Genomic DNA, 27,711 nt, shown 5'->3' on the forward strand with positions numbered 1-27,711 from the left:
ACGTACTGTTTGGGAACCTGCTCTATGGAAATGGAAGGCTGCTGAGGAGTTTAATCAAAGAAGTGACATGATCCCAGTCTCCTGGGGAGATGGTTAGTGGGGCACCAGCAGAGGCAGGGAGGGTAGTTGGGGGCTTTTGATATATAGTCCTGGTGGGGAGCTTCTGAAGCCTTTAAGCAGCTCAGGGGTGATGAAAGTGGCTGCAGTCAGGCGGTGTGGGCTGATTGGATGACGTTAGGGAGGGGCGGAGGGAGGTGCATGACTTCCCAATTCCTGCCTCGGTGGATGGGGGCAGGAGACAGGTCCCCCGACAGTGTCACTACAGGAGGATCACACCAGGTCGGGAGGGTGACGAGTCCAGCTTTGAGATGAACTCTGGGAACGTGAACCAATTTGAAGGGAGGTGAGATCTGAGAGGAGCAGCTAGAGAAATGGGAGGAAAACGAGGAGAATCAGAGTCACAGAAGCCGAGGGAGGTGAACATTTCCAGGAGGGAGTCGCGAGGGAAACCGTGAGTGGAAAAAAGGTCGGTCACATTTGGCCGCCGGCAGGTCAGAAGTTCCTTCTGCAGAGACCCGGGTGAGGCCGGGCTGCCGGGCTGCAGAGGGGGGAGTGAGGAAGCGGGGGAGGCGGTGGGCTCTCTGGGCCGGGAGAGTAGATCCCACAGGTGTTCTGGGTTCAGGAGGACGGGATTTCAGCTAGCCTCCATTCGCAATATGTTTGCAGAGTGGTCTGAAGTTATAATTGCGGTTTATTTCTCTGCATAAGCTTTGATGATAATGGTGAACTGGGATAAGAAACTCGCCATAATATGAAGAGTGACACTGAAGATGAAGAAAATATTGCCTGGGGCGCTTGCCAAAATACACCAGAATTTGGAGGCCAGAGAGAAGGTGCCGAGGGCGGCAGGACTGGGTGACTCGCTTCCCTCGCCCCAGCCCGCCTACCCTCCCCGTTGCTCCCGCCGGCGCCGGCAGCCCCACCCAGCCCCGCCTCCTTCGGGCTCCCGGGGCGGACACGGGGCGTGGCCACCCGCCGCCCCGCCCCTCAGCCCGGGTCACGTGATCTGTCAGTTTGCGGAGATGGGGGGGAAGATGGCCGCCGGCTGAGGTGAGGGCGACGCGCTGAAAGCGGCGGTCTCTCCCTTTCTAGTCTTCTGACAGCGCCTGCGGCAAAGCGGGCCCTTTCCGCCCGAGCTGTGGAAGCCGTCCTGGGGCCAGGTTCTGAGACGGTCGGTGTGGTGGTCGGCGGGGAGGGGCCGTGGTGGGGTGTGTAGGGGGACTAGGCCGAGCGAGGAGGGAGCGGAGGAAGGGTGAGGCCGGGTGTGGGGAAGGGGCCGTGGCCGGGTGAGGGGGGCGCGAGGCCGAGTGCGTGTGCGGGGTCGAGGGAGGGGAGGGAGGGGGCGGGGTGGGGCCGGGGGGCGCCGGTGTTCGGCTTTCCGGGCGGGTTCGCGCTTGCTGGGGCGCCGGGAAGGTCTTGGACTTGCTGTCGCAGGTGGTCAGCCTTTTGGGGGGGTGAGATGGGGGATGCTAGTGAAACAAGTGTCTTTTGGTTTGTTTTTCGGAGCAGCCGCAGGCACACCCACCACCTCGAGAACCCCCTTAGCTGGTACCGCTAGGGCAGGCGTTCGAGGTTTCTTTCCCTGGGCTTCCACGGAGGAGGTGGTTGGTTTTTCTCCCTTTGCTTTCATATTGGGCTCCATTACGCCATTGTCCTGTGCAGGCCGTTATATCAGCAAAATATCAGCAAGCCATTGATTACGACGCTTCCTTGACTTACTTATAGGGAAGCGATTTGTCAGCCAGTAACGTTGGATTATTTTTCTTTAAAATTGTTTTGACACATAGTCAGGTTTAAACCAGTGAAGAATATTTTCTTATTAATAACTATTTATGGAGCCATCTTTGCTAGCCGCTAGGGGGCACTGGTTAAAAATGTAGCTTTCTTAGCCTTACCCTCAGAATTCCCATTCAGCGGGCCTGGGGTGTGGCTCAGGAATCACCCCTTCGGATAGGTGACTGTGATACGTTCTGTCACTGTCCCCACCTTGACGACACTGAGGATCAGACATCTAAATTTTTTTAAAGCACCTTAGGAGACACTGATGCAGAGCCGAGGGTGAGAAATGCGGCGGCAAGGTTGTGTTCTTTGTTCTCTAGCTTTACGAGCGTGGACACTTTCATCAGAATCATTTTGGGGTGCTTGTTAAAATGTCAGTGTCTGCGCCCCAGATCTACTGAATAGGATTCTCTGGGGGGAGAAGCCCAGGGAATTTGTGTATTGACAAGCTTCCTGAGTAACTTTGATGCACACAAGTTTGAGAATCTTTGTTTTACACTCTGTGCGAGTGACTTCCAGATCTGTTTTTCCAAAAACTGGGTGGATTCTCCAACCCAGGTTTTTTCGAGCACCTCACGTTCAGCATGCAGGAGTGGTGGGGAAGGAGGAGATACTAACCGAACAGAGGAAAGTCCTGACCTTCTCCGGACTTCACTCTTTTTTTTGTTAGTGGCACCACCATCCTCTCATCACCTATGCTTGGTATCTAGTCACCTTTGACCAGTTCTTTCATTTCTGGTCACATAATTTTTAAAATTTCTACATCCAGAATCTCTCTTCTGGATATTTTGGTAGGTCAAAGGGTCCAATATGGGGGATTTTATACTGTTCAAGTTCATATCTCTCACTTCTTCTGCATCCCTACCGCCTGTCCCCTCTCCTGTGGGCTCTTCTGGTGGTTGTCTGACTGGCAGCCAGGGTTCTGATTCTGGGCCGCATACACTGCTGGGGGAAATTTTTCCTAGGATCATGTGAGTGTGCCATCCGCCTCTTCCTGCTTTTGCTCAGTTTCTCTGCTATTATATTAGTCAGGGCTGTTTAGAAGGCGAGGGACAGAGATTTACTCTTTTACCTCAGGGAGAAGGAGATTTGCAGGACTGACAGAATCGGAAGGAAATCGGGATCTAAGGCAGCTCCACCTTCTGTAGATCTCTCAGGGGCCACGTTTGTTTTCTCTCTTAGGAGGAGTCTTCTCTGTTCACATCTGTTGGATCCCCTCTCTGCTGACTGGCTGAGAGGAATCTCATTGGCCCAGCTTATCTTGTGAGCAGTCACCTGTCCTCATGTGCTCGTCACTGGTTGTGGCTGATGGTAGAGAAGATGGCTGTGGAGGGTAGCGGGAGCTGTGGGCAGGCAGAGTCCTACAGAAGAGGCGTATTTAGTACACCTATGCAGTTATTCAGTCTGGCAGTTATCTTCGATGTTTCTACTTGCTCTGGACCTGTAACAGGTTCTGGGGACATAAGAACAAAAGAGAGACAGCCCTTTTCTTGCAGAGATTACAGATCTAACCACCCTCACTTTCCAGTCTTAGCTCTAACTTTTTACTTACCATCCCTATACACGCTGTTCGTTGTTTCCTGGACATACACTACATAGTCACTCAGCACGCTCTGTGTTCCTTCTGTTCCTTTTGCCTGGTATGCCCTTCTTCCATTTCCCACCAGTGGACCCATTCTTCAAGGATCAACACAAAGTGATACTTCCGTGATATTCCAGTAAGAGTAGGAACTTCTCTTCAGAACTCTCATAGCACTTTGGGTTTCTCCAGCACTGGTCTACCTTAAATTATGACTTGGATGTATCTGGATGCTACACATTTGCTTTTTGAATTATGTTGGGCAAGTTACTTGTGTATGAAACCTGTTTTCTCATCTGTAAAATGAGAAATAATACTTAAGATTATTGGAAAATCAAATAGATCATAGATACAAAAGCATCTCATAAACTATAAGGTGACGTGTAAATGCTCTTTTCGTGATGAAGTTCTTTTATGTCTCCTAGTGAACGGTAAGCTTGTTGAAGGCTTGATAGGAATCCGCTAAAGGCTATCACGGGCCTTGCACATGATGGTGCCCCGGAAATATTTGCAGAACAGTTGAGATCTTGCCCCCTGGGCTGCCTTCGTTCACCTGATGCCTATTGAGCCTGTCCTTTGTTCCTGGAAACGTGTCAGGCATGGGGGAAACAGTGGTGACCAAAGCAGACATGCTTCCTGCCTGGGAACACAGTCACTGCAGTGAAGTGCAGTGTATCTTTAAGGAAGACTGAGAAAGGAGGAGGGAGAGAGGAGGCCCTAAGCTGGTCTGGGAGGGGGGTGGGCGGTCAGGGAAGCCTCACTGGGGGAAGTGACTTTTAAATTGAGACCTCTAGGCTGTCTGTCGGTGGGTTGGGCATACGTGTCTGTTGGGATGTCGATGTCGGGATGATGGGGAGGAGATCCTGGTCCTTGTGAGGGGGAGGGGGAGGATGGCTTCAAGCTGACAGGGAATTTCTGAGAATGACAAGAGCGGAGGATGGGACGTGGGCGGTGAGGGTATTTGTTTTTAGGTGAGAATGGAACCTGTTGAAAGGATTCATTTAAGAGGGAAAGCACGGCTAATCAAAAGTGAAGCCTCTGAGGGAGGGATTGGGAGACCTGGCCGTCGAAGAACATAATCTGATTTACTGGGCACACTTGAGATCAAATTCTTGATTTGTTAGAAGCCTGGCTCATGGGAATCATTTTATAACTGTCAGCTGTGGTAGACTGTTTTCTCCTGTTAAATCAATAAATGTGATGTGACGATCAAATTCAATTCAGGAAACATTTAACAATTCTTTAATATGCACAAGAAACGGTTTTAGGCGCTTCTGAATTTGTGAAGGTAAGACTTGTGAAGTTCCTCCCGTTAAGAAACTTAACAGTAAAGAAGGGATGGGTGGATGAATGCAGAGATTACCAGAATTCCAGGCGTGTAATGCTGAACGATCAGCAAAACCTGCTCTAATATTTCCCCCTAAATACACAAAGTAGAGAATCGTAATGAACCCTCATGTACCCATCCCCCAGCTCCAGCCAACCAATTTTATTTCAGCCATTTCTCTCTTCCCCCAGTCACCTCTTTTCTCCTCCAGTACTTTAAAGAGCCCTAAGTCTCCATAGGCCAGAAACAGTGTATTATTCAACTTGTCAGTGATAACCTGAAGCATTGTAAATTACAGACTTCCAACAGACTACTGTTAGATCGAACTGTTATTCAATTATGGCTGTGTAGAATTGCATTTTCTCAGAACTGTATGACAAAGGTAGATCACCTTTCCTTAATAGAGTCGTTTAAAGAATATCTTTCAGGTGGCTTAAGGCAAGGCAGCTTCAATTTTTTTTTTTTTTCTATTACCATTTTCTGCTTAATCTTAGTCTAAAGGGATCTAAGTCTAAAGTCTTTTAATGTTAGTCACAATCTATGAGTGATAACTTTTTAAGTTTTATGTATCTCAAGGTGATACACGTACCATCCACATACCAGATTGGGGGAGAGAGGTAACAAGATTTGAAAATCTTAAGAGTTTCAATTTTTTTTTTTTTTAACAACTGAAGTCAGTGTCTATAACTACTTTTCTTTACTATGCTCATTCCAGTCTTGTGTGATATTATAGTGAGGAAAAATATTTGATCTAAATAAGGACTTTGTCAGACATTTGCATGTGTGTTTAAAATTTTTATTTTAAAGTAATTGCAAACTTACAGAAAACTTGTAACAATAGTACAAAGAACTCTCTTTTACACCTTAACCAGATTCACCAGGTGTAACATTAAAATTTAGGGTGCACATAGCCTCTGTAATTATAAAATATTCCTGTTAATTCCGTAACCATTTAATGACGATGTACCAAGCCTTTCCTTAGTTGCTGAGGCTGAAAAGGTGAGACATGATCTTGTTTTCAAGGATTTCTAAGTAAATGAATAATTGTGATATGTTATTATAAGTGTAATACTGCAGGTATGCATGACATGTAGGTGTACTGGGCGAAACTGACCAGGGCGGGGCAGGGCAGAATGAGGGGAAGAAAGGGGGGAAGGTCCCAGAGGAGGAGCCCCCTGAGGTGGATTTTGAAGGACTGTTTCGGTTTGTTGGAAAGTTAAAGACGGGCGAAGAATTCCAGGTGGGTGGATCAGTGTAGGCATAGCTCGTTCGCTCTTAGATGTTGGGTGTCTGCTGTGTGCCGGGCACTGTTCTACATGCTGGGGATTCAGCATCAGACAAGACACAGGTAGTCTCTGCTCTCATTGAGCTGCATTTTTGAGGTGGGATGGGCAATGAGGAGGCAGACGAAAAACCCAAAAACCAAAAAACAAAGGTTTCTTGAGCAATGCTAAGTGCTGCATGGAAAAGTAAGGCAGGCTTATGCCATGAGGAGTGATAGTGGGGGTGATGGCTGTTTCATAAACAGTGGTCAGGGACGCGCTGATCAGGTGACATTTGAACAGAAACCCTGCGTAGCCTGAGCAAAATGAAGGAGAAAGAGAGTGGTAGATAAGCTCAGGGACATGGAGAGGAGCTGGAGTAGGTCAAGCAGGGCCTTTTGGGCTCTGATAAGGAATTGGGGTTTTTATTTCGAGTGAGAGGACAACTGTTGGGGAGTTTGGAGCACAGCATGGCCAAGATGCGACTCAGTGATTTAGGAGTGGGTTCCAAATGCAGGGGGCGAATTGAGCAAAGGCAGGCGTGTGGAGCATGTGAAAGATACAGATTCAGGGGCTGCACCAGGACCTGCTTGTCAGAATCTCCGAGGGAAGGGCCCAGGCATCTGTGTTTTACAAGCTCGAGGGGATTCTGATGTATGTTATGATTTAAGAAGCTCTGGTCCAACTTACATTTTCAAAAGATCACCTGGTTGCCTTGTGGAGGATAGACTGGGGGGAAGGCAAAATGGAGGAAGGGAGAGCAGTTGGGATCTAGGTGAGAGGTCACGGTGGCTGGACCAGGGTGGTTGTGATGGAAGTGGTGAGTGGTGACCAGATGTGAGATACATTTTATAGGTAGAACCAAAGGATTTGCTAATAGATTGAATGTAGAGTGTAAAGGGATGAGATAAGTCATGGATAAGGCCAAGGTTTTGACCTTGGAAGAACGGAGCTGGAGTGGCCGTTTACTGAGGTGGAGAACGTAGCAGGAGAGGCAGTGGAGCGCTTTCTTTTATTTGTGGGTGGTGGTGAGGAGGAGCGTTTGGGGGATGGGTCTGGAGTTCGGGGTTTGGATGAGTTAAGAGAGAGATGAGTGTGAGTCTTGGGAAGAGAGGGGTGGGCATTTTGAGAGCTGAGCTACGGGGCCTTGTTTTTACTCCTGCCAGTGGAGGTGTATTTGTACAAGTTTAAGGTTAAGAAAGTAATATAGTTAGTAGTAACTTTTTTTTCCTAATCCCAAATTATGATCTGATTTAACAGGTATTGTAGCTTTCTGTGAAAATGTCAGTTCTCATATCACAGAGCGTAATAAATTATGTAGAAGAAGAAAACATTCCTGCTTTGAAGGCTCTTCTTGAAAAATGCAAAGATGTAGATGAGAGAAATGAGGTAAGACCAAGTTTCTAAAATTAAATTCTTCTTACAAATATTTGTTGACTACCCACTATGTACGAGGCACTGTGCTAAGGGTAAAGGTAAGTAAGAAATTTGTAGTTCTCACCCTCAGTAATATAATTTCTTATAGTTAAAAGTGCTTTGAATTCTGTATTGTTGGAATACATTTGAACTTATATAAATGATTGAATATTGAATTTATGCTTTATGATTGAGACTTATGTTTTGCTTTTTTCCAGATAGAACAGTCACTCTTCAAGAAGTTTAATTACTGAAATCAAAAGTGTTTCTAGGAAACTTTAGAAGAGCTTCTAGACCCAATCTTCTCATAAGTAGATTAACCAAAAAAAAAAAAAGATTAACCAGACAAAATTAGGACTTTCTGAAATATTTTCTTTCCTGGAGCCTCAACCCTCTTCCCAAGTTGTTCATTCCACACGCCTTGGGATTTTAAAGACTTACATCTTTAAGAGACAGTTAAATAGGTCATGTGTTCTGTTTAATGAGACAGGGAAGTATATATTGATCATTTTCATTAACTCGTATTAGATATTTCTATTCAACAATACAAGCAAGTAAAATGTTGATTATTTTATTGTGAACAGCCAAGCTGCAACATTTTAGGGACTAATAAACTTATTGTATGAATTTTTTAAGTGGCAAAGTATGTATGTTTTATAAAACTTAAGAAAAATAATGCTTTTTCTTAGGACTGTATTTCAATACAGTGTAAATTTTTTTTTTTTTTTGCCAGTGAATAAGATGAACGTGGACTGATTTTAGTTTTACACAAATGTGTATGTGTGTATATGTGTGCACATATATGTATCTGTGTGTATAGACATGCAGAGTTTTATTTATGATTTTTTTTTACAGTGGGGAAAAACCGTAAAATTTACCATCTTAACCATTTTTAGGTGTACAGTTCAGTGATGTTCAGTAGTGTTAAGTAATTCACATGTTGTGAAATATTTCCAGAACTTTTTCAAATCTGAAACTCCCTATCTACTATACAACTCCCTATTCCCCCTACCCCGACCCCAGCCCCTGGTAACCACCATTATACTTTCTGTCTTTATGAATTTGACTACTCTAGGTACTTCATAGAAGTGGAACTGTACAGTGTTTGTCTTTTTGTGACTGGCTTATTTCATTTAGTGTAATATCCCCGAGGTTCATCCATGTTGTAGCATGTGACAAGATTTCCTTCCTTATGAAAGCCAAATAATATTCCATTATATGTATGTACCATGGTGTGTTTATCCACTTATCCATTGATAGACAGTTGGGTTGTTTCCTCCTCTTTGCTGTTGTGGATCCTGCTGCTATGAACATGGGTATGCAAATATTATAAATGTTTTGAAAGCTGCTGAATCAACAGTTATTACTTTATTATTATTATTTTTGACATGGGGTACTTAGTTTTATTAAATGTTAGCTCTTGTTAAAGAAATCGTGATATAAAATTTTTATTATTGCAATACAGTGATGATAGCTAATGTTTTTATTGACTATGCAGATATGGTAATGGTTCTGTATATTTAGCTCATTTAATTTGCATAGAAACTCCATAAAAAATTATACTCTTATTTATCTTGACTTACAGATAAATGACTTAATCCTTCAGTTTCCTATCCAAGATATTACCTGGTGAAATCCAAATTGAACCCATTCTGTTCGACTTCAAACAAGCTATGATCTGTTTATGCTCTTTTGTCTTTGAGTCTTAAGCTTATTTTCATCTAATGATAACGTTCATCTAGTGATAATTATGTTCGTCTAATGATAATGTCTATATCTTCAGTGTTTCTATATAAAACAAACTATATTTTGGTTAGTTGACCTCATTATTCCCTTCTATGATTTTGAATAGTCAACAATTGTTATGCATAAATGAGATAAAATTAATAGTTGGAGATTGTTCATTGTTATAAAAGAACTGCTTATGGAAGTAGTCATTTTATTAGCATATATTAGCATATTTGGAATAATAAAATGATAGTTTAAAAAGATTAAGTTTTACTTCATAGACAGTTTCTTTGGGAATATTGAGAAAATAGCTTCACTTGGAAGGAGAAAAATAGCACATAATAAGCATAAACTTAAATTAATCTTATTCACATAAAAAATGAAGTGTATTTGGTATAGAGCTTAACTTGTCATCATGCATGGAGTAGCATTTAATGGTTATTAGTGATATTTACGTCTAGTTTAGTATTCTATAAATTAAAATTGGATTTTTAAAATAATACTTTGAAGCAACCTGGGATTTTTTACATTATGGCTTAATGTGAAGGTTGTGGAGAAAGTAGCTTTCTCAAGGCCTTTTTTAGCATTTTGCTTCTACAGCTTCTGATTAAATTTAATTTTTATAGAATTCTAAAATGTTGCTTAGACCTTCCCTCTTTCTTGCCTTTAAAAAGTGAAGTACTTAATTACCTCATGTTAATATGTTTGGTTATCAGTTTTCAAAAAGTTTCTTAAATGTTACATCAATAAAATACAATAATGTGGGGAAAATTGCCTGATGCTGTGCTTTAGCATATGATGGGCTGCAATTAATAAATGCTAATTTCCTTCCTTTTTTTCTTTCTACTTTATTTGTAAACTAGATAAATCTCTTGGCCTCTGAATGTTCTCAATGATGGCAAGTCTTTGCCCTTTGTAGATCAGTGAAGGGCTTTAATTTAATTTAACTTTATTTTTGAAAAGAGCACTCTCAGCTCTCCTTGATACAAGGATATAGTGTTGAGGGTGGACATTATTCCCTGTCTAAGAAAACGAAACAGGGCTGTAAATTCAGGAGGTGAATTTTGTTATGTGCTTACAAATGTAGACCGTGAAGGAAGCTTCAAAGGAGAATTAAAAAATGTTCTAGTACAAAAAAAAAAAAATGTTCTAGTTTCACTGCAATTATTGGAAGATGTATTGATCCTCCAGAGGTGACTGCTTTAAAGGGCAATGGTTATCTAGGTCCAGTACACCTGAATAAATAGAAGTGGGACTACCTAGGAATTGGGAAGAGCAAAAAGATGCTGAATAGGACATGTTTTTGCACTGTAGCTTCTGGGAAGCTGAGATAAAATATGATAGCTGTGGTGCGGAACCTTAGTCGGCGCGCAGTGTTCTGTTTTGGTGTGTTTTGGTTTGAGGTCATTATCAACAGAGTATTATGTGAGTTATGTGATCCTGTATTTTTTGGAAAGAAATGGGTTTGGGATTTGCTGGGATGTGTATGTGGGGTTAGGTAGGGAAGGGCCCTTTAGTGATTCATATTGAAGTGAAAGAGTAAAGTCGTCGTGACTGTTTCTAAGTCACTCTATCTCCACAACTGTAGTTACTAGATTGGCTAAGCAAGAACTAGTAGAATAAATATGTTTTGTGATAAGGCACAACTTATAAGGTAAATATCCTTCTACCTTAAGGGAATTAATAAAACTTAATGGCAGCCTTTCCTGAAAATCACTCATCTATTTGGATAGTGTAGCTAAAAAAGGTTAAAGATTGCTTTGGACTGCATGTAACAGCTCCCAAAATAGTGGATTAATCAAATTAAGATCTTATTTTTCTCATGTAATGACAAGCTGGAGGAGCCATTTGAAGGCTGATATGATGGCGTCAGGATATCTTCCCAGGCTCCTTCTGCGCTTCTGGCCACTCCTCTCTGTGTGCTTGTTACTTCACATCAGCTGTCTTGATACAACTGCAGCATTGTGTACACATATCAGACAAGAAGGAAAAGGGAACGGGCCAGCCGAGTTAGTCTAATTACTGAGCCTTCCTGGGAGACCTAGCCAGAGTGGTGCCATGGATTGTTTCCAACTGCAAGTAAGGCTGAACAATGTAGGTGTTTTTAGCTGAGCATGCTGCCACCCCCAACAAAATCCTGTCGCTCTAGATACTGGGTAGACAACTAATAGTTTCTGCAAGAGAAAGTTATGACTATTCAAGTCTTTCATTTGGCTTGTTTCTAGTTAATCACGTTTACACCATCTGTCTTATTTGTGTTATGGATTTTAATACACATCTAACTTATTTTTTCCCTCCTACTCTAAGAGCACCTGTCTTTGTGAACTATCTGAAATGTGACTGTGACCCCAGAAAGTAAACAGAAAGCTCCTGAGTCTTTGGAATTACAATTTTGAAAACTGATGTACAAGTCATATATCCTTAGGGCCATAGATTCAATTAGTTGGCTTTAATTTATATATTATGCCATTGATTTTGATATTTCACTTTTTATCCCAGTTAATCTAATCAGAAGTGAGGAACATGCTGTAGAAAGTAACTCAAAGACATTAGCGCTCACAGAGACAAGCCTGGTGTAATAATTGATGTCTGTAGGTATGACTCAGAATCATAAACATAGTGTTTAATCTGTTTAACAAGTAGCAATGTGTGTATTACTTTTTAGAAAAATGGTAATCATAAAAGTTATAATCAAATTTAATATTTAAAGGATAAACTTTTTCACCTGGAAAATCTATTGATGCATAATATCTCATTCCCTAATGACCCTGGTTGAATGACAGGTGACTACCACATATAATTTAGTATCCATCATTATATGAGTGTCTGTATTTAATTCGATTTACTTTTGTACTTTAACTCAATATTTGTGTTTCTCTTGTATTCTTACAGTAGCATCTGTTGTACATTGCCTGTTACCATAATTATTTCCTGGTTTGTATGTTGCCGTTAGTGGATTTTTAAATCCTTTCAGACTTGGCGCACTCATTCACTCAGTAGATACGTGAGCACCTGTGTGGCCTTCGCTGTCCCTCTCGCTGGGGCTGTACAGTACTAACTACACAAACAAAACCGGCATGCTTCCCGCCCTCTGGGAGCTCAGGGCCTTTAGAGGAAACACAATAATCAGTTGTTAATCACACAAATAAAGGTGTAGTTACAAACAAGGATTAGTATAGTAAATGAAATTAGAGGGGGTCAGCAAGGCTTCCCTAAGGGGTTGATGTTTGACCCAAGAGCTGCCGGGTGGGTGGTGGTTAACTGGGTGGGGTAGAGGGAAGACTTTGTCTGAGGGTCCAGAGGCGGGAAAGAACTTGAGGGCACATTGGTGAGGAGGGAATGGCCTGGCACAGGCTTCAAGGTAGGCCTGCTGTCGTCTCTCCATCGTTAGACCACAGGCCACGTAAGGATTTTGGTTCTCATCCAAAAGAGCAGTAGGAAACCACTGAGGGTTTTAAGCAGTGGAATATTGTCAGATTAGCATTTAAAAAAAATCACTGATGTTTCCCCGCCACTGATACACATTCAGTAAGTAGGTGCTTAGATAAATATTTCTCTAATTGAACTTAGTTTTTGGTGCAATTTTCATATACCTTAGTATGTTTCAGCACCTTTAACCCCGTGCGTCTAACCTGTTTGATATCACGGCGTGTGCAGGAAATGATCATGTCTGTGTGCTGCACTTGCAAGAGCCAGGCTTGCTGCTGGAGGGAACCCGCCCCACGATCCCGCTGCCCAGGCCCTGCCCTGCTGTCTCAGGGCTGGGGAGCACTGTGTCGTATGCTGTGACTCATTCTAGGCACAGGCTGGGCAGCTCTGAGGTAGCTAGTAGGGCTTTAGTTTAATGAATTCAGGTTAAAAGGGAAGGCTTAAAAAAACTACATAATATATACAGCACCTGTATTGTTTTTGCATATTGCTTTACTTTCCTGCCTCTAGTCCTGATAACACATCTTATACATACAATAAAACCACATTCTGTATCATATTCTGTGTTGGTAGAGAATTTTGTTACCACAGATATCCTAAGATTTTTATATACATTGTGGTAATTACTTTTCAGTGCCTAGTATTATTCATGCTTACTTATTTTGAATAAAATTGCAGTGCCATAAACAGATTGCTAATGCTGTCATTAAAAAAGTCTCATTTTCTCTTTGACTTTTACATTATTAGTAAACTGAAAACTTAAGAGTTCAGAGGTGTTTCTAAATTAATGAAATACTGTAAATAGCGCTTAACATAACATCAGGAAAAAGTAAGTGTGCTATAATTAACTGGTATTTCAGCTAAAGTACAGCATCTTGACAAGTTCTCTGTGTCTTTTATATCTCCAGTGTGGCCAGACTCCATTGATGATAGCTGCTGAACAAGGCAATCTGGAAATAGTGAAAGAATTAATTAAGAATGGAGCTAATTGCAATCTGGAAGATTTGGTATATATTGAAATAATTTACTCATTTGTCTTTTTCTTTTCCTTAACTTTGCTTTTAAGAAATGATTCAAAAGTAATAGATTATAGATTGTACTTCTTCTGTTTCTCGACTTTGCCTAACAATATGCTAACTCAATTTTTTAAAAGGGGTAATAACAGGAGAGAAATTTTTACTTTCAGTGAAAGTTCTCAGCGCTTCAGGTTTTTTATGTATAGATGGCACTGGTTGAATAGGGAGCACATATACTTAAAATTAAATGCCTGCCTAGAAGATATGTATGAGTCATATTGTTAAGTAACTCCCCGTAATGGTACCTTATTATTATAAATATCACATATGATAGGCCAGAAAGATGTGGTCCCTTCTGATATCATTTGTGAGGGATAAATCACTATTCCAAGAGGCTTACTTCCTCTGTTTCCCGGGAATTATTTTTCAGGGTCACACAGCTACATCTGTTTTTCTGTTTGTTTTTATGATTCAAATTGATGATATTAAATTGGTGATTTTAATTGAGTGATCATTTGAATTAAATTATAGTGCACTCATGGATAAAAGTTAGGATAGGATACTTGTAGGCTTTATTTAAAAAAATAAAGAATAGTTCTTTATCATACAGTTTCTGAACTCATCATATGGGATCGCTTGAGTTTAATAGTTTGTAAATGTGCTCTTAAGTCTGATTGCAGGCTCTTTAATTTCAGTTTATAGTAATGGTCGCTAACCGCAAGGATTAGCTTTGAGGCTTCGATAGTCACCTTTTCTCCTCTGTAAAAACACAGTGTGTGATTAGAAGGCCAATGAAAAGACTGAACACGCAGTTGTGAAACCGTTTTTACACCATTGTAGTCATACAGGTAGACAGATAAATTCTTAACAGAGCTTATGCTTCAGTGTAATTTCAGAGTAGTTTAGAGTGGGTCAGGTCATGTCAATTTGGTATGATCATCTGGTATGTAAATTCAAATTTATTTTTCCTCACTTTGGAATGTTATTTTTGGTTTTGAAATGATAACATTTGTGTCTGTGTGTTCAAGGATAACTGGACAGCACTTATATCAGCGTCAAAAGAAGGGCACCTGCACATTGTGGAAGAACTGCTTAAATGTGGGGCTAACCTGGAGCACCGTGATATGGTATGGACATTCTTTATCCATTGTTAATCAGCTGGGATCTTATTAGCAGTAAGGGATATGTGTTAAGTCTTGTATTTTTCTGTGTGAGGTGATACTATAATAATGTTTTTAGGATTTGGGATTGGGCATTGAAATGACCCTCAAGAATGTTTTAAAACCCGGTGATATAATGCACCTCCTTTAGAATATTCTTAGTCATTATTTTCTGTTTATTTCAGAATTTTAATTCTGAAATGTTGTTAAAACAACTTATTACTCTTTATAATGTATCAGTCTTAGAACTCATGAGAGAGTTGTTCCCTTTAAGGAGAACTTTAAGAGGGACATAGTATAGTTTTAAAAATATTTTTCAGTTATTTAAAGTCATGATTTTCAGAATAATATTTATAAACTTATTTTCAAAATGTAATTGTGTTTATAATGCCATCTGTACACATTACAAGTTTAACAAGATATGATTCTTAATTATCTTAGCTCTTATTTGATCTTGGCATTTGCTTAAAGCATAAAGGTGAAGAAAGGGATCATTTCTGGCTTATTTTTTCTGCAAAATGTTCAGCCTTTTCAAAGATTAATTTTAACGGGAAAAAAAGAAGGAATTGAACTGCCTTGATATAGAAAACATGTATTACTTTGCTGATGACGCTTTATGAAGTACAGGTGGTCTGAATTTTTAAGAAACTGCAGCACTCCACCAGCTTGCACTTAATATTGTACGATGTAATTTGCACAGTGTTCTTCTACAGTGTTATATTTATTCTTAAAACTTAGTGAAGTGGTTGGTATACTTATTTTTATAGAAAGATACAGAACCATTTGTATCCTCCCTATTTCTGAGAAGAAATTGAAGTACATTGCTATAAAAATTTAAGGAGAGAAGGTAATGATGTCAGTAACCTAGGCAAAGGATGGATATGGCAGGTAGGAGTAAAATGCAGTGTTCTTATCTTAACTGGCATATAAAGCAGAAGAGAAATTCATGGAATTACCTAGTTCTCAATATTTTTTTAAAAGCACCATACCATTTTAGCAGATGAATTAATATTAGGTAGCTGTTGTATGCCTGATCCCTTTAGGTGCTTTTTAGCCTCTCTGTCATTAATTGACTTCTCAGAAGAATCCTATGGGCTAAGGGTTAATTTTGTTCTCAGCATATATAGTTCAGGAAATTGAGACTGGAAGAAGTACTCTTTGCCCAAAGTCACTTAGCTCTTAAGTAGTCAGACTGAGTTTTGAACCCAGGACTGCTTACTCCAAAGACTTTCTCCTTTATTATTCTTCCATATATATCAGCAAGGGAGTTAGGAACTATAAAGTATACATTATGAATGTATAAAAACTTGGCAAGATGTGTAAAAAATGTTTTCTTAAACTTTCTTAGTTCTCCATATTTTTCATTTCCCTGAAGTACTTATCAAATCACAGAACATTTTAACATTTAAAGGGCCTCTGTGTTTGGCTTTTAAACACCCCAAATTAGGGAAACTGAGGACTGTGTCTCCCTTAGTAGTTAGTATTGAGAGACCCTAAGCTCAGAGAATTGGGTGGGTGGTGGCAGCTGCTGAACTGTGAGGGAAGGCAGAGTCCCTGGGACTTGTGTGAGGAGAGGAGAGTGTACCGGGGGTTGTCTGGGATTCAGGAGTCATTCCCAGATATAATGTCAGGAAGTCTAGTGAGGATTCTTCCTTTAATGGACACCAAACTACAGCATTGCTATAGGCAGTCAGTTCCAATCTTTTCACTTTGCAAATTTGGGCATAGGTTTCTCAAGGTTAAGTTTTTATCTCAGAGATTCTTGCATAGGGTGGTACTATACAAATTAAAATGAGGGAATGATATTAACACAATTCTGGGCAGGAATTTTACAGATTAAAATATTGGTGTGTTTAAGACTTGACTAAATGCCCAGCTCTATAATTTGACCTAAATAAATTATGTCAGCCTTTCTTTGTCTTTCATGACCTTGACACTTGAAGACTTCTTGTCTGGCATTCTTAGGATGTCTCTCAATTTGGATTTGTCTGATGTTTCTCATGATTAGATTGAGGTTGTGCTTTATTGGGAAGGAGGTGATATGCCCTTCTTAGTGTACCACATCTAGGTACATACATCAGCAGAATGTATCACTGGTGATGTATCTTGGCTAAGGTAGTGTCTGTCAGATTTCCCTTTGTAATTCCTAAATGTTTGAGAGAAGATACTTTGAGACTATACAAATATCTTGTTTTTGATTAAACTTTCATTCATTTATTTTAGCATCCATCAGTGCATCTTGCATGCAGCAGTTATGACTGTGGTGTTATAATGGTGATTTTTCTATTTTCATCATTCCATCTACATTTATTAATTAGAATTCTTCTGTAAAGAAGAGTTCTCTCTCTCTGACTCTGTCTCTGTCTTTCTCTGTCTCTCTAAATATATATCTATATATAGATATATGTAGATATACATTTTAGCACTTCCTTACTTTCTGGCATTACAAAATGCTTCAGGCTCAGGTTCATCTTATATTTTCCCTGCCTTATTTCCCTGATTATCAGCCCTGGAATCAATCAGTTTTCCAAGGAACCCTAGTTCCTGTTTTTCGAAAATGATATTTAGAAACCAGTAATCTAGGGGTTAGGTATGCTTATTGTTACTGGGATGTCATTGCTTGTAGCCCTTCTCAGTGGACAGATGTAGGAAATAACATGTCTGTATATTAACTCTTGCATATATATACATCTTTTCTGTATCTGTGTGTGTGTGTGTATATATATATATATATATATATATATATACACATATATATATATATTTTTTTTTAAATAGACTAGGTCGATAACCATGAACCCAATCCACTGTAGCCTTCTCCCTTTTCTTAATTTGTAACTCTCCTCTGACTGTGAGAAATCTGGCTCTCACTATCTACACAATATATTTACTTATTTGTTCAACTCTAGTATACAAATAAAGTAGTTTCAGAATTTCTAATCCATACCCTGAGAGAAACAGATTTGCTACTAAATATACTGTTTGTGTACAGTTCTTTTCGTCTTTAGCATTATTACAGAATTCAGTCAAAATATTGCATTCCAGAGTTACCTAGATCAGCTTCTAAGTAATTATGTGATTCATTTGTAATATAATTAATTCATCCCAGTCTATATTCTGTCTTTCTTCCCCATATTCTAGGTGATTTTTTAAAAATTTACATACAGTAAAATTCGTCTCTCTGGTGTTCAGTTCTGTGGGTTTTGACAAGTGCATGATGTCATACGTCCACCACCACAGCTCTGTACAGAGCAGTTCCATCATTTCAACAGTACCCTCATGCTGCTTCTTCATAATCAGCCCCTCCACCCACTCCCCAACCCATGGCTACCACGGATCTGCTTTCCCTTTCCATAGTTTTGCCTTTTCGGATTAGGGCAAGTATTTTTAAAAATTTCTTTTTTAGTGACAATGAAACAGAATCAGAAGGATTAAGTGATTTATATTCTTGAACCCAAATTTGGATTGGTGCAAATACTGATTTAAAACGAAAAGCAAACAAGACATTCACTTCTTAGTATAATTTGATTACATTTGTCTCTTTCATCGAATTGCATTCTAGCTAAAGAGAACATTGCCAAAACAAGAACACTACTCCTGTAGCTTAAAAAATAGAAAGCTACCATGCTGCTAACTCATGCTTAATGACTTTGCCCGCCCTTGGAGATCATGATCTGCAGATCATTGCCTTCTCATCCTCTGTTTTTTAGCAAGAGGTATGATAACGATCTGGAATTTATAGGATGGGTTTAGATGCAGGAGTTGAATAGGGTTGCTGGAATCCCTCTCTGGAAAAAGTCTAGACTCATACCAGGAGGAGAATATCTAGAGACATAGAATGTTTACTGAAGGAAAGTATTTATAAAGCCAAAATAAATCTTGGAAATTTGGAAAGAGTCCAACATGAATGTTCCCTATGCCAATTTCCAAAATATAATACAAACTTAGGAGTAATCATTACTGGACTTAAGAGATTTGACATTTTTCAGATACTATTGTGTATTTCTCTGGGGAGCTTGGGTATTTAAAACTACATAGTAGTGATTTCTTAAAATAATGGTTCTATAAAGAATAAAGCTGACAAAAGGAACTTCATTAATGCCATTTTTGTGCTTAGAGACAATCCAGTGTTTTGTTTCCCTCCGCCGCCCGACCTTTTTGTTTTCTTTAGGGAGGATGGACCGCTCTTATGTGGGCATGTTATAAAGGCCGTACTGAAGTGGTTGAGTTGCTTCTTTCTCATGGTGCCAATCCAAGTGTTACTGGTCTGGTAAGCGTTAACAAAAAATCCATCTGTAGTATAAGTGGTAAGTTCTTTTAGGGAATGCTTCAGGCTGGTTATGCTTTGGACTTCATAGTGGATAAAAATGATCTAGATCTTACTAAAGATAATAATGCAGAATGTGGTTTCAAAACACAATGAGAATTTTTTTCTGAGGCTAAGCTTATTTCTCAATTTTTATCAACAAAAAGGCAACTCTTAGAGTTTAAATGTTAATTATAGCTATATAATATTTCAAAAGGAGATTTTGAAATCCTTGTCATCTTACCTGTTTTCTGTGCGTATGTGTTCTTAATCTAAACTCTTTTAAAGAAAAGAAACATTTACCAGATATCCATGCCACTTTTCTATACATTCTTATAGGTGGTAATACATGCATTACTATTGTACTTTGCTTGAGACTTGATCTCAGACTGCAGATTAAGAAATTGTTTTATTGATGGGGGGATTCCTTTTACGATGCATATGTATGTCAGATCATTACATGCACTTTAAATGTCTTACAATTTTATTTGTCAGTTATACCTCAGTACAGCTGAAAAAAAGGAAACGGTTTTATTCAAGTTAATGGACGGATTATAAAGAAAGGTTTTATATTCTTATTAGTCTTACCTGTTGGTTAGATAATTACATTGTGTGTTGAATCTATAAAAATAGATGTGTTCATAATATATATTTATTTAAGGTTGAGTGCATCACAGTTCCCAGTTATGTATTATGAATATTACATGTGTTTTTAAAGTGGAGAATGGTCTGTAACTTGATTTTGTAAAATACTACTTTATATTGCTCCCTTTGTTGTTTACTCTTCTTAGCAAATGTGTGCTGTAAATATCCACCTAAAAGACTTTTTCTTTCCCTCCCTCCCTCTCTCCTTCCCTCCCTCCCTGTGTACCTACTCACCCACCTGCCTACCTCCCAGCAGTACAGTGTTTACCCAATCATCTGGGCAGCAGGGAGAGGCCATGCAGATATAGTGCAACTTTTACTGCAAAATGGTGCTAAAGTCAACTGCTCCGATAAGGTAGGTCAGCAGGATCTTTCCAGCTTCTAGTTCATATTATGTCCACTCAGTGTGTCTAACTTACAAGGATTTTCATATGATCTCATGCGGCTGCTCTGATGTATCTTATGTTTATATTTATTAATATATTTTATAAAGACACACATAGGTGGGTTCCTTCTAGGTATTACATACGTGCTAAGTGTCCTTCCATTGTCTTTTATATCACATTCATCATTCTCAGGGAAATAGATAGGGTTGATTCCCTATCTTCATTATTTTCTGTTGTAGCTCTTCTTTCTACTGTGGGTCCTATCTGCCTTCTCTGTATTGTTGCCAGATGATGAAAATTTAAGTCTTGTTCTTTCTCTCTCATACTTAAAATCCGAAAGGCTTCAATCCCTGTTATGATGTGTAAAGATAATCCTTGCCTCCCTCTCTACCCTTTCTCCTGCTCTCTCTACCCCAGACTACCTTTGCTCAACTATCAAATGATGCAGGTTCCTGAGTCCACCTGTTTTTAACCCTCCACATCTTGCAGGTGCTCTTTCACAGTGTGGAGTGCCCTCGCATCCTCATCCGCTTTAGCTTCTGTTCATCCTTCACACTCAGCTCATGTGCCACCAGCTCCAGAAAGCTCCCCAGGGTTTTGTTCTGTTCATTTTTTAAAATCCTTAATACCCCAAATATTTGATAAATATTTATTTAATTATTTCATTCTTTCTTGCTTTTGGAGAGCTTTGATAGCTTCTGTGGTTTCAGCGCAAAGCCCAGACTTTTCAGTTGGACCCCAGTCTTTCTTCCCAGGTTCACTTCTTGCCATTCGTCTCCATATGCACTAAGCTTTTGGATACAGAAGATAGTCTACCATTCTGTGAATTTTTTTCTTTTATTTATTTATTTATTTATTTTTGGCTGCGTTAGGACTTCATTGCTGTGTGCGGGTTTTCTCTAGTGGCGGTGAGCAGGGCTACCCATTGCGGCGTGTGGGCTTCTCATTGTGGTGGCTTCTCTTGTTGGGGAGCACGGGCTCTAGGCGTGTGGGCGTCAGTAGTGTGGTACGCGGGCTCAGTAGTTGAGGCACTACTACTCAGTAGTTGTGGCTTGCGGGCTCTAGAGCGCAGGCTCAGTAGTTGTGGCGCACGGGCTTAGTTGCTCCACGGCATGTGGGATCTTCCTGGACCAGAGCTCGAACCCGTGTCCCCTGCATTGGCAGGTGGATTCTTAACCACTGCACCACCAAGGAAGCCCCATTCTGTGAACTTTTATGAATTTCTATGAAGTGCGTGTCTTTGTTTATCCTGTTCCCTCTGCTAGGAATGTTATGACCTCCTCTGCCTGATGAACTCCTATTTGTTTTCTCAAGGCTCAGTTGAGGTGTTAGCTTCTCTGTTAAGTGTCCTTAACTTACCCAGTCACCTTAGATGCCCCTTCTTCTGTAGCCAGTGTTCACTGTCCATACCTCCGCTAGTGCACAGAAGTTCTGTTGGTCAAGGCCGTTATAAAAGGTAGGTATTCATTAAACGTTCACTTCAATCTGCAGTCTCCCATGTAGTTAAATGTCACTATGAGTATTCCTGTGTCTCTTCATTGCCTTATGAATCTCCCCAAAGATAAAGTGTTGCTTTTATGCATGATTTACATTCTCTGATGTCTTTTGAATCACGTTCCAGCAGAAGGGGCTTTTGAGTGCAGTTTCTAGGCGGACCTTTATTTTGTCAGGTACAGAGGCCGATCTGGGGTGGCGGTTAGGAGCACAGACTGAAGCCAGGCTTGTTGGGTTCATGGGTCTTGCTCCACCTCTTAGTAGCTTTGTGACTTCGAGCCTGTAATGAACTTCTCAAGGCCTTGTTTGCTCATCTGTTAAAATGTGATATTGTGATTTGTACTTATTCTTCTGATAAGGATTACACACGTTAACTCGTGTAAACTATTTAGAACTGTATTTGGCACTCGGTTGTTACTATTTCAGACTGTTGGACTTTATATTTCACAAGATATGGGAAGCAAAGAAAGCTTGTTGGAAATTAGAGGCTGTATGACATTATGATGGAAAAATTGTCACTGATTGTAAAAGTTAAAGTTAATTAAAATATATTTCATACAGTGGTTAATCCATCTATTCAGGAGAAATAGTATGGGAAAAATATGATTTATCTAGGATTAAAATTATGATTGGTATAAACTGTAATCTAAAAATACTCAAAGTATGATTTTTATCAAAATTCATGGTGAGAGCTAGTTTCTTTTAATATACCTTAGATAATAATTTTAAATTTATTATTTCTTTAATAGTATGGAACCACCCCTTTGGTTTGGGCTGCACGAAAGGGTCATTTGGAATGTGTAAAACATTTATTGGCTATGGGAGCTGATGTTGATCAAGAAGGAGCTGTAAGTATCTTTTCTATTTTAACTGCTGGTAGTAGAGAGATGTTTTTAGTTTTAAGAGAGAGAATACTTTTTCCTTAGTATATACCTAGAAAAATTTCCCTATAGTTTCTAAACAATACTTAGAAAAACAAACATCTTCTGTTATCCTGGTAAATATATTATACTATAGATATTATGTATTACAGATATGTGCTTTTAAGGATTTATTGCTAATGCACATAAATTTTGGGAGGCTAAAACTATATGGAATATCTTTTAGTAATCTTAGTATAAATTAAAATACTCCCCAAATCAAATTGTTTGAATTACTATTGTGGAAAGAGTTTCTATTCTGTTAAAATACCTTTTCTTTAAAATTTTAAAATAATATCATAATTTTTTGATATTTTAATCTGTGACTTGTTTTCTCTCATAGACAGATGTAAAAATAATCAAAAATCAGTGGTCAAAACCTATATAGCTTAAACACTGGTTCAGTGTATCTTACAGTCCAGCAGTTATGAATTCCTTATTGAGTACCCACTGTCCACCCAGCCCTGTGCCAGACGTGCTGGGGACACTGGAGAAGCCTGTCATATCGCTCTTCTCTTGAGCTCATAAGAATATAGGTAAAGGAGATGACATTTATGCACAAGAAACAATACAGACTTCTATTAACGTAATTATTGTCATTATGTGAGATGGATCATAAAGGATTCTGAGAAGAGCTGCTACCAAATCTCTGGCTGCAGTGTAACAAAAGTGAATTCTGAATCATCAAAAGTAACTTCCTGGCATAATACCAACCAGCTCCTCCTATTGTCCATGTTGACAGAAGCTACTCATTGATGACCTTCAAGGGGTATATAATATTTTAGTGGTGTGCGGAGATAGAGCATGATTCTTACCCAGCCACGGAAGTTATACCCTTCACTTGCCTCCTTTCTGGACAGTTTATCAAGTGGATGAGTGGCTTGTCTCTATGATTACTGACTGCTGAGGAATCTGAAAAGGCTATGTTATTTTAATATTGAGAGAATTAGTTCTGGGGGCTGATATAATAACTGAAATATTTCTATAAGGAAATTGCATGGTATCTCAAACTAGATCAAAATCTCAAGAATAAATTTTAATATTTCTTTTGTAATGAGTCAGATTCTTCTATTATGTGATTTTCTGTTATAAATTAAATGTGCAGTTTTTAAAAGAACCACTAAAAATAAGACAGTTTTGAAAATGTGGTTTCTAGATCACTGTGGAAAACAGAGGAATATGTTATACTTTTATTGAAATATTCTATAGCTTATTAATTCATTGTTTTACTTCAGTTTTTCATATAGATTTTATTATAGACAATTCTTTGAAGTCTGATTGATTCTTACTTTGGATTATTTAACTTAGAATGTGTTTAATTTTGAATCATCCTGTCAGCTATTTTATATGTCAGTACTTTAGTGAGAGGGTTTGTTCATTGTAAATGACTCCAATTTTGGATTATCATTTAAAGAATTGAAGGTCGTTAACAGTCCTATTGACTGAAGAGAATTAATGTATCTTCAAAAATGGAAAATGTGCTTCTGGCCACTTTTGGTCTGTTTCTGGTTATTTATATTGGCATTTTATTATCAGAAATAACTGTTAATAATAGGCCACCTATTTGAAAACATCAGTTTTTTGACTATAGAATAAATTATATGTTTTCTGAAAGTATTAATTTCTTGGGCATTGTTTGATTTGTAGAATTCAATGACTGCACTTATCGTGGCAGTAAAAGGAGGCTACACACAGTCAGTAAAAGAAATTCTGAAGAGGAATCCAAATGTAAATTTAACCGATAAGGATGGAAATACAGCTTTGATGATTGCATCAAAGGAGGGACATACAGAAATTGTACAGGATCTACTTGACGCTGGAACATATGTGAACATACCTGATAGGGTAGGTTATCTATTTAGAATTTGTCTTTCAGTGGTGACATTGATGGAAGGTTACCGTAACTTCTCACCACCTTTCAAGATTCTTCCTGCATGACATACATTTAAGATGTTTTATTTCTGCCTTTAGAACTAATAAGTTAAAACCTGTCCAATCTTTGTGAAGGGTGTTCTTTTAAATTTTTCAAAAATAATGCTGTTATTGAAAATGTGATCTTGAAACCATCCTAACTATAGGTGTTGTTCATGGCTGGTGTTATTCATTGTTCCAAGGCTTCAAGTCTCCCACCCTTACACCTAGAATTTTCAGATTGGTATCTCTTGCTCTCACCTCTTCTTGGAAGTCTACACTTGTCTGTCCGACTCCACTTGAACTGTCCACTTGAATGTCTAATCGGCTTCTTAACTTACAGCAAAACAGGTGTCTTGTTTGTTTCATCCCACACCTGCTTTTCCCTCAGTCTTCTCCCTCTCAGTAAGTGGTACCAGCATCTATCCTGTTGTTAAAGCACCAAATCCTACACATTAGTCCTGATTTCTCAAGACTACCCAATCCAAAGTAGCTACCCGGTCACTTTCTATCACATCACTGTATTTTATTTGCATTACATTTATCTGATTTCTTATTTGTGTTTATTGTATGTTGTCTGTTAGTCTCCTCTAGGCTATAAATTCTCTCAGAGCTGGGACCTTGTCTATCTTATTTCCTAGTGCCTAGAACAGTGCATGGCACATCGTAAGCAATGAAATATTTATGACCTTTTATTAATTTACTAGTCTGAACCTACATTAATGCTAATATTCTCAACTAAAATGTGTCTGCCATGGGTTTATTTACACTTTTAATGTAGTAGTTAAGGTGCTACATCATGGTGCTAGACTTAATAATCCTCGAGGACCTGCATCTTGATATAGAGCCCACTGGGGCCCACTTAGGATTGAGACGAGCTGTAGCTCATGGAATCGCCAACCCAAACTCATACAACTGATTTGTAATTTAGCAGTCAAAGAAAAGGCCATTTACAATATTTGAACTAGGGGAAGATATAATTAATAATGATTATTGCTTGGTGGATATAATTTCAGGGCAGAGATGTCCTTATGAGGTCATGAACTTCATCTAAGCCTTGTACTGGGGAGTGAGTCAGTCTTGTGCACTGTTGGCCTGTAATGCCAAATTGATAGAATATAGATGCTCTTCTGGGAACCAACCTTCTCCCTTAATTAAATGTGGTTATAAACCCACAGATGGCTCTAGCTTTATACCTCCCTTCTTTTTAGAATCCATGGCTTTTGTCATATAGCATTATTCCAGGGGATTTGTATTATGTAATTTCCAAATGTTCATCTGGTTCATTGACAGCCATGGTGTCGTTTTATTTAATTTACATTTGTAATGGGAGGTTACCTTCAAATAGAAGGGCTTATTGTTCTGGGTGACTTATCTTTCTAAACTTTTGTCCTGGAATTTCAGGTATGAATGTCCTCATTTTGAGGTATAAAGTCTTCTGTCCCTTATTCTGAAGGCTATTAATATCAGGTATTAATATTAGTTAACTTTCTGTTATTTAGAGATAATTTTTTCCAAGAAATTTTCAGAAAAAATCTGTTATATTAACACATGACTAATTTTAACTTCAAAACAGTGTTTTTTTGTTCTCATCTTCAATTCACCTTTTTTTCTTTTGTCCTTTTAGAGTGGAGATACTGTCTTAATTGGCGCTGTCAGAGGTGGTCATGTGGAAATTGTTCGAGCACTTCTCCAAAAATATGCTGATATAGACATTAGAGGACAGGTGTGTGTGATTACAGGGCTGTTGTTATCTTAGTATAATTGTTTGTATATGTTGGCTGATCATAATGTCGTTCTTCCAGTTTTCCTATGGAGACAAACGTATAAATCCTAATAACGTTTAATGGATGCCTGTATTATTAAGTTTCACTGCCATTATTATGAAATTTCTGTATTGATGTCAAGTTAGATTTAGATAGAAGTAAAGCATAATGAAACTCATGTTTTTCAAATACACCTCCCTTACTAATGTCTAAATATATTCAATTCTGACATGAGTAGTTTATGATACCGAGACAGTTGGTGGCACTTTGAGTGCATGTGACTTATTTTTTTTAGTATGCTTCCTCTGTTTTGTCTTCTTCATCCATATATTGTTCTTCTATTTCTGTTGTTTCATCTTTCTTCTCCTTTTCCCCCATTTGCTAGCCTTTCCCAGGACCACTTGGTAGTGCCTGTGGATTTTGCTTAAGGCAGTCATAGCTCACAGAGCTGTAAAGGTTATTTATTTTAGGGAGAAGCTTCCCTAAAGTTGAGAATTTATCCAATATGTCAAGAGCTTTAGATTAAAAAAAATCTGTACTGAACAGCCTGTTTTGTGGTTGGAGAGTCTACATTTCTGCTCAGCTTTTTCCTTGTATTTAGCTTGTATCCAAATCCACTTTTGAATCAAACTGATAAATATTATGCCAAATGCCATGAAGGTCTTAACATGGGTCCCTTGCCTGAAGAAACATGTGTTTGAGTTAGGAAGGTTTTAGTTTGTTTTGTTTATATTTATTCTTATGTTTTTATGTAAACAAAAAAAGTGATGCCACTTTTGGTATAAGATAGTATATGATTGATTGCCTAGTGAAAGGTTCAAATGTAAGAGTCTTGAGGTGGGGAAAGCGGGCATTTAAGGAGAGCTTTTAAGGGAAGGTAGAATTTGAGCTAAGTTTAAAAGGTGGGTTAGATAGAGAGAGAAAAGGAAGGCTCGGTAGTTCAGGCAAGGATAGTGGAATAATGGGATGAGAAAATTTAGGAAGAAGGGAAAGTGAAAGACTGTATTCCTTAGTTGGTGAATAAATCAGGTTGTCAGCAGGATGGCGGGGAGGGTGGGATGGGAGATAGAGAAATAGAAAGGGATGTAGTGCCAGAGAGGCCGGAAGCTAGGGTACAGTGTCGAGAAGGGAACTGCGTTGGGGAAATCTTGCTGTAGGAAAATTAATGTGGCAACGGCAGAGAGTCATTCACTGTCTTTTGGGATAAAATTATATTTTCACTAAAAGTTGGTGACTGGATCACCTATTTAGACTTTTACCTATCTCCTTTGTGTCTGTCAATTTTGTTTTCCTATGTTTTAGTCAGTTTTTTTGTTCTCTACCTCTGCATTGAAAGTCCACATGGATCTGTTTTTGGTTTTTGAACTAGATAGGATTTTAAAGGATCTGATGAAGATCAGTATATAGGTGCAGTGTAGAGATTAAGAAAGCTAAACATGGTAATAAAACAATTCACCCTATGTTTGTGTAGTACACTCTTATGCATTATCTTTTGAAAAGACTGGGCAGTTGAAAAGCCAAAAGCCA

The 27,711-nt window shown here is 39.0% G+C and overlaps 1 protein-coding gene across 13 annotated transcripts in view; it reads left to right on the forward strand.

The window, feature by feature from the left end:
* Window positions 1-260: 260 nt before the first annotated feature.
* Window positions 261-27,711, forward strand: part of KIDINS220 (kinase D interacting substrate 220) — a 97,502-nt gene continuing 70,051 nt past the window's right edge. For 3 of the 13 annotated variants that reach the window (XM_036873489.1, XM_036873491.1, XM_036873497.1), the window contains exons 1-9: window positions 1,088-1,231; window positions 7,268-7,396; window positions 13,489-13,587; window positions 14,625-14,723; window positions 18,928-19,026; window positions 19,964-20,062; window positions 22,337-22,435; window positions 24,155-24,352; window positions 26,046-26,144. In XM_036873489.1, coding sequence (XP_036729384.1) covers window positions 7,289-7,396; window positions 13,489-13,587; window positions 14,625-14,723; window positions 18,928-19,026; window positions 19,964-20,062; window positions 22,337-22,435; window positions 24,155-24,352; window positions 26,046-26,144 — 900 coding nt within the window. In that variant the 5' untranslated portion in view covers window positions 1,088-1,231; window positions 7,268-7,288. Of the gene's footprint in view, window positions 527-1,060; window positions 1,232-7,267; window positions 7,397-13,488; window positions 13,588-14,624; window positions 14,724-18,927; window positions 19,027-19,960; window positions 20,063-22,336; window positions 22,436-24,154; window positions 24,353-26,045; window positions 26,145-27,711 lie in introns of those variants that run through there. The other 10 variants (XM_036873492.1, XM_036873493.1, XM_036873496.1 and 7 more) reach the window with 9 other exon arrangements.

Source organism: Balaenoptera musculus, chromosome 13, assembly GCF_009873245.2.
Source record: "Balaenoptera musculus isolate JJ_BM4_2016_0621 chromosome 13, mBalMus1.pri.v3, whole genome shotgun sequence".
In the NCBI taxonomy this organism is placed as follows: Eukaryota; Metazoa; Chordata; class Mammalia; order Artiodactyla; family Balaenopteridae; genus Balaenoptera; species Balaenoptera musculus.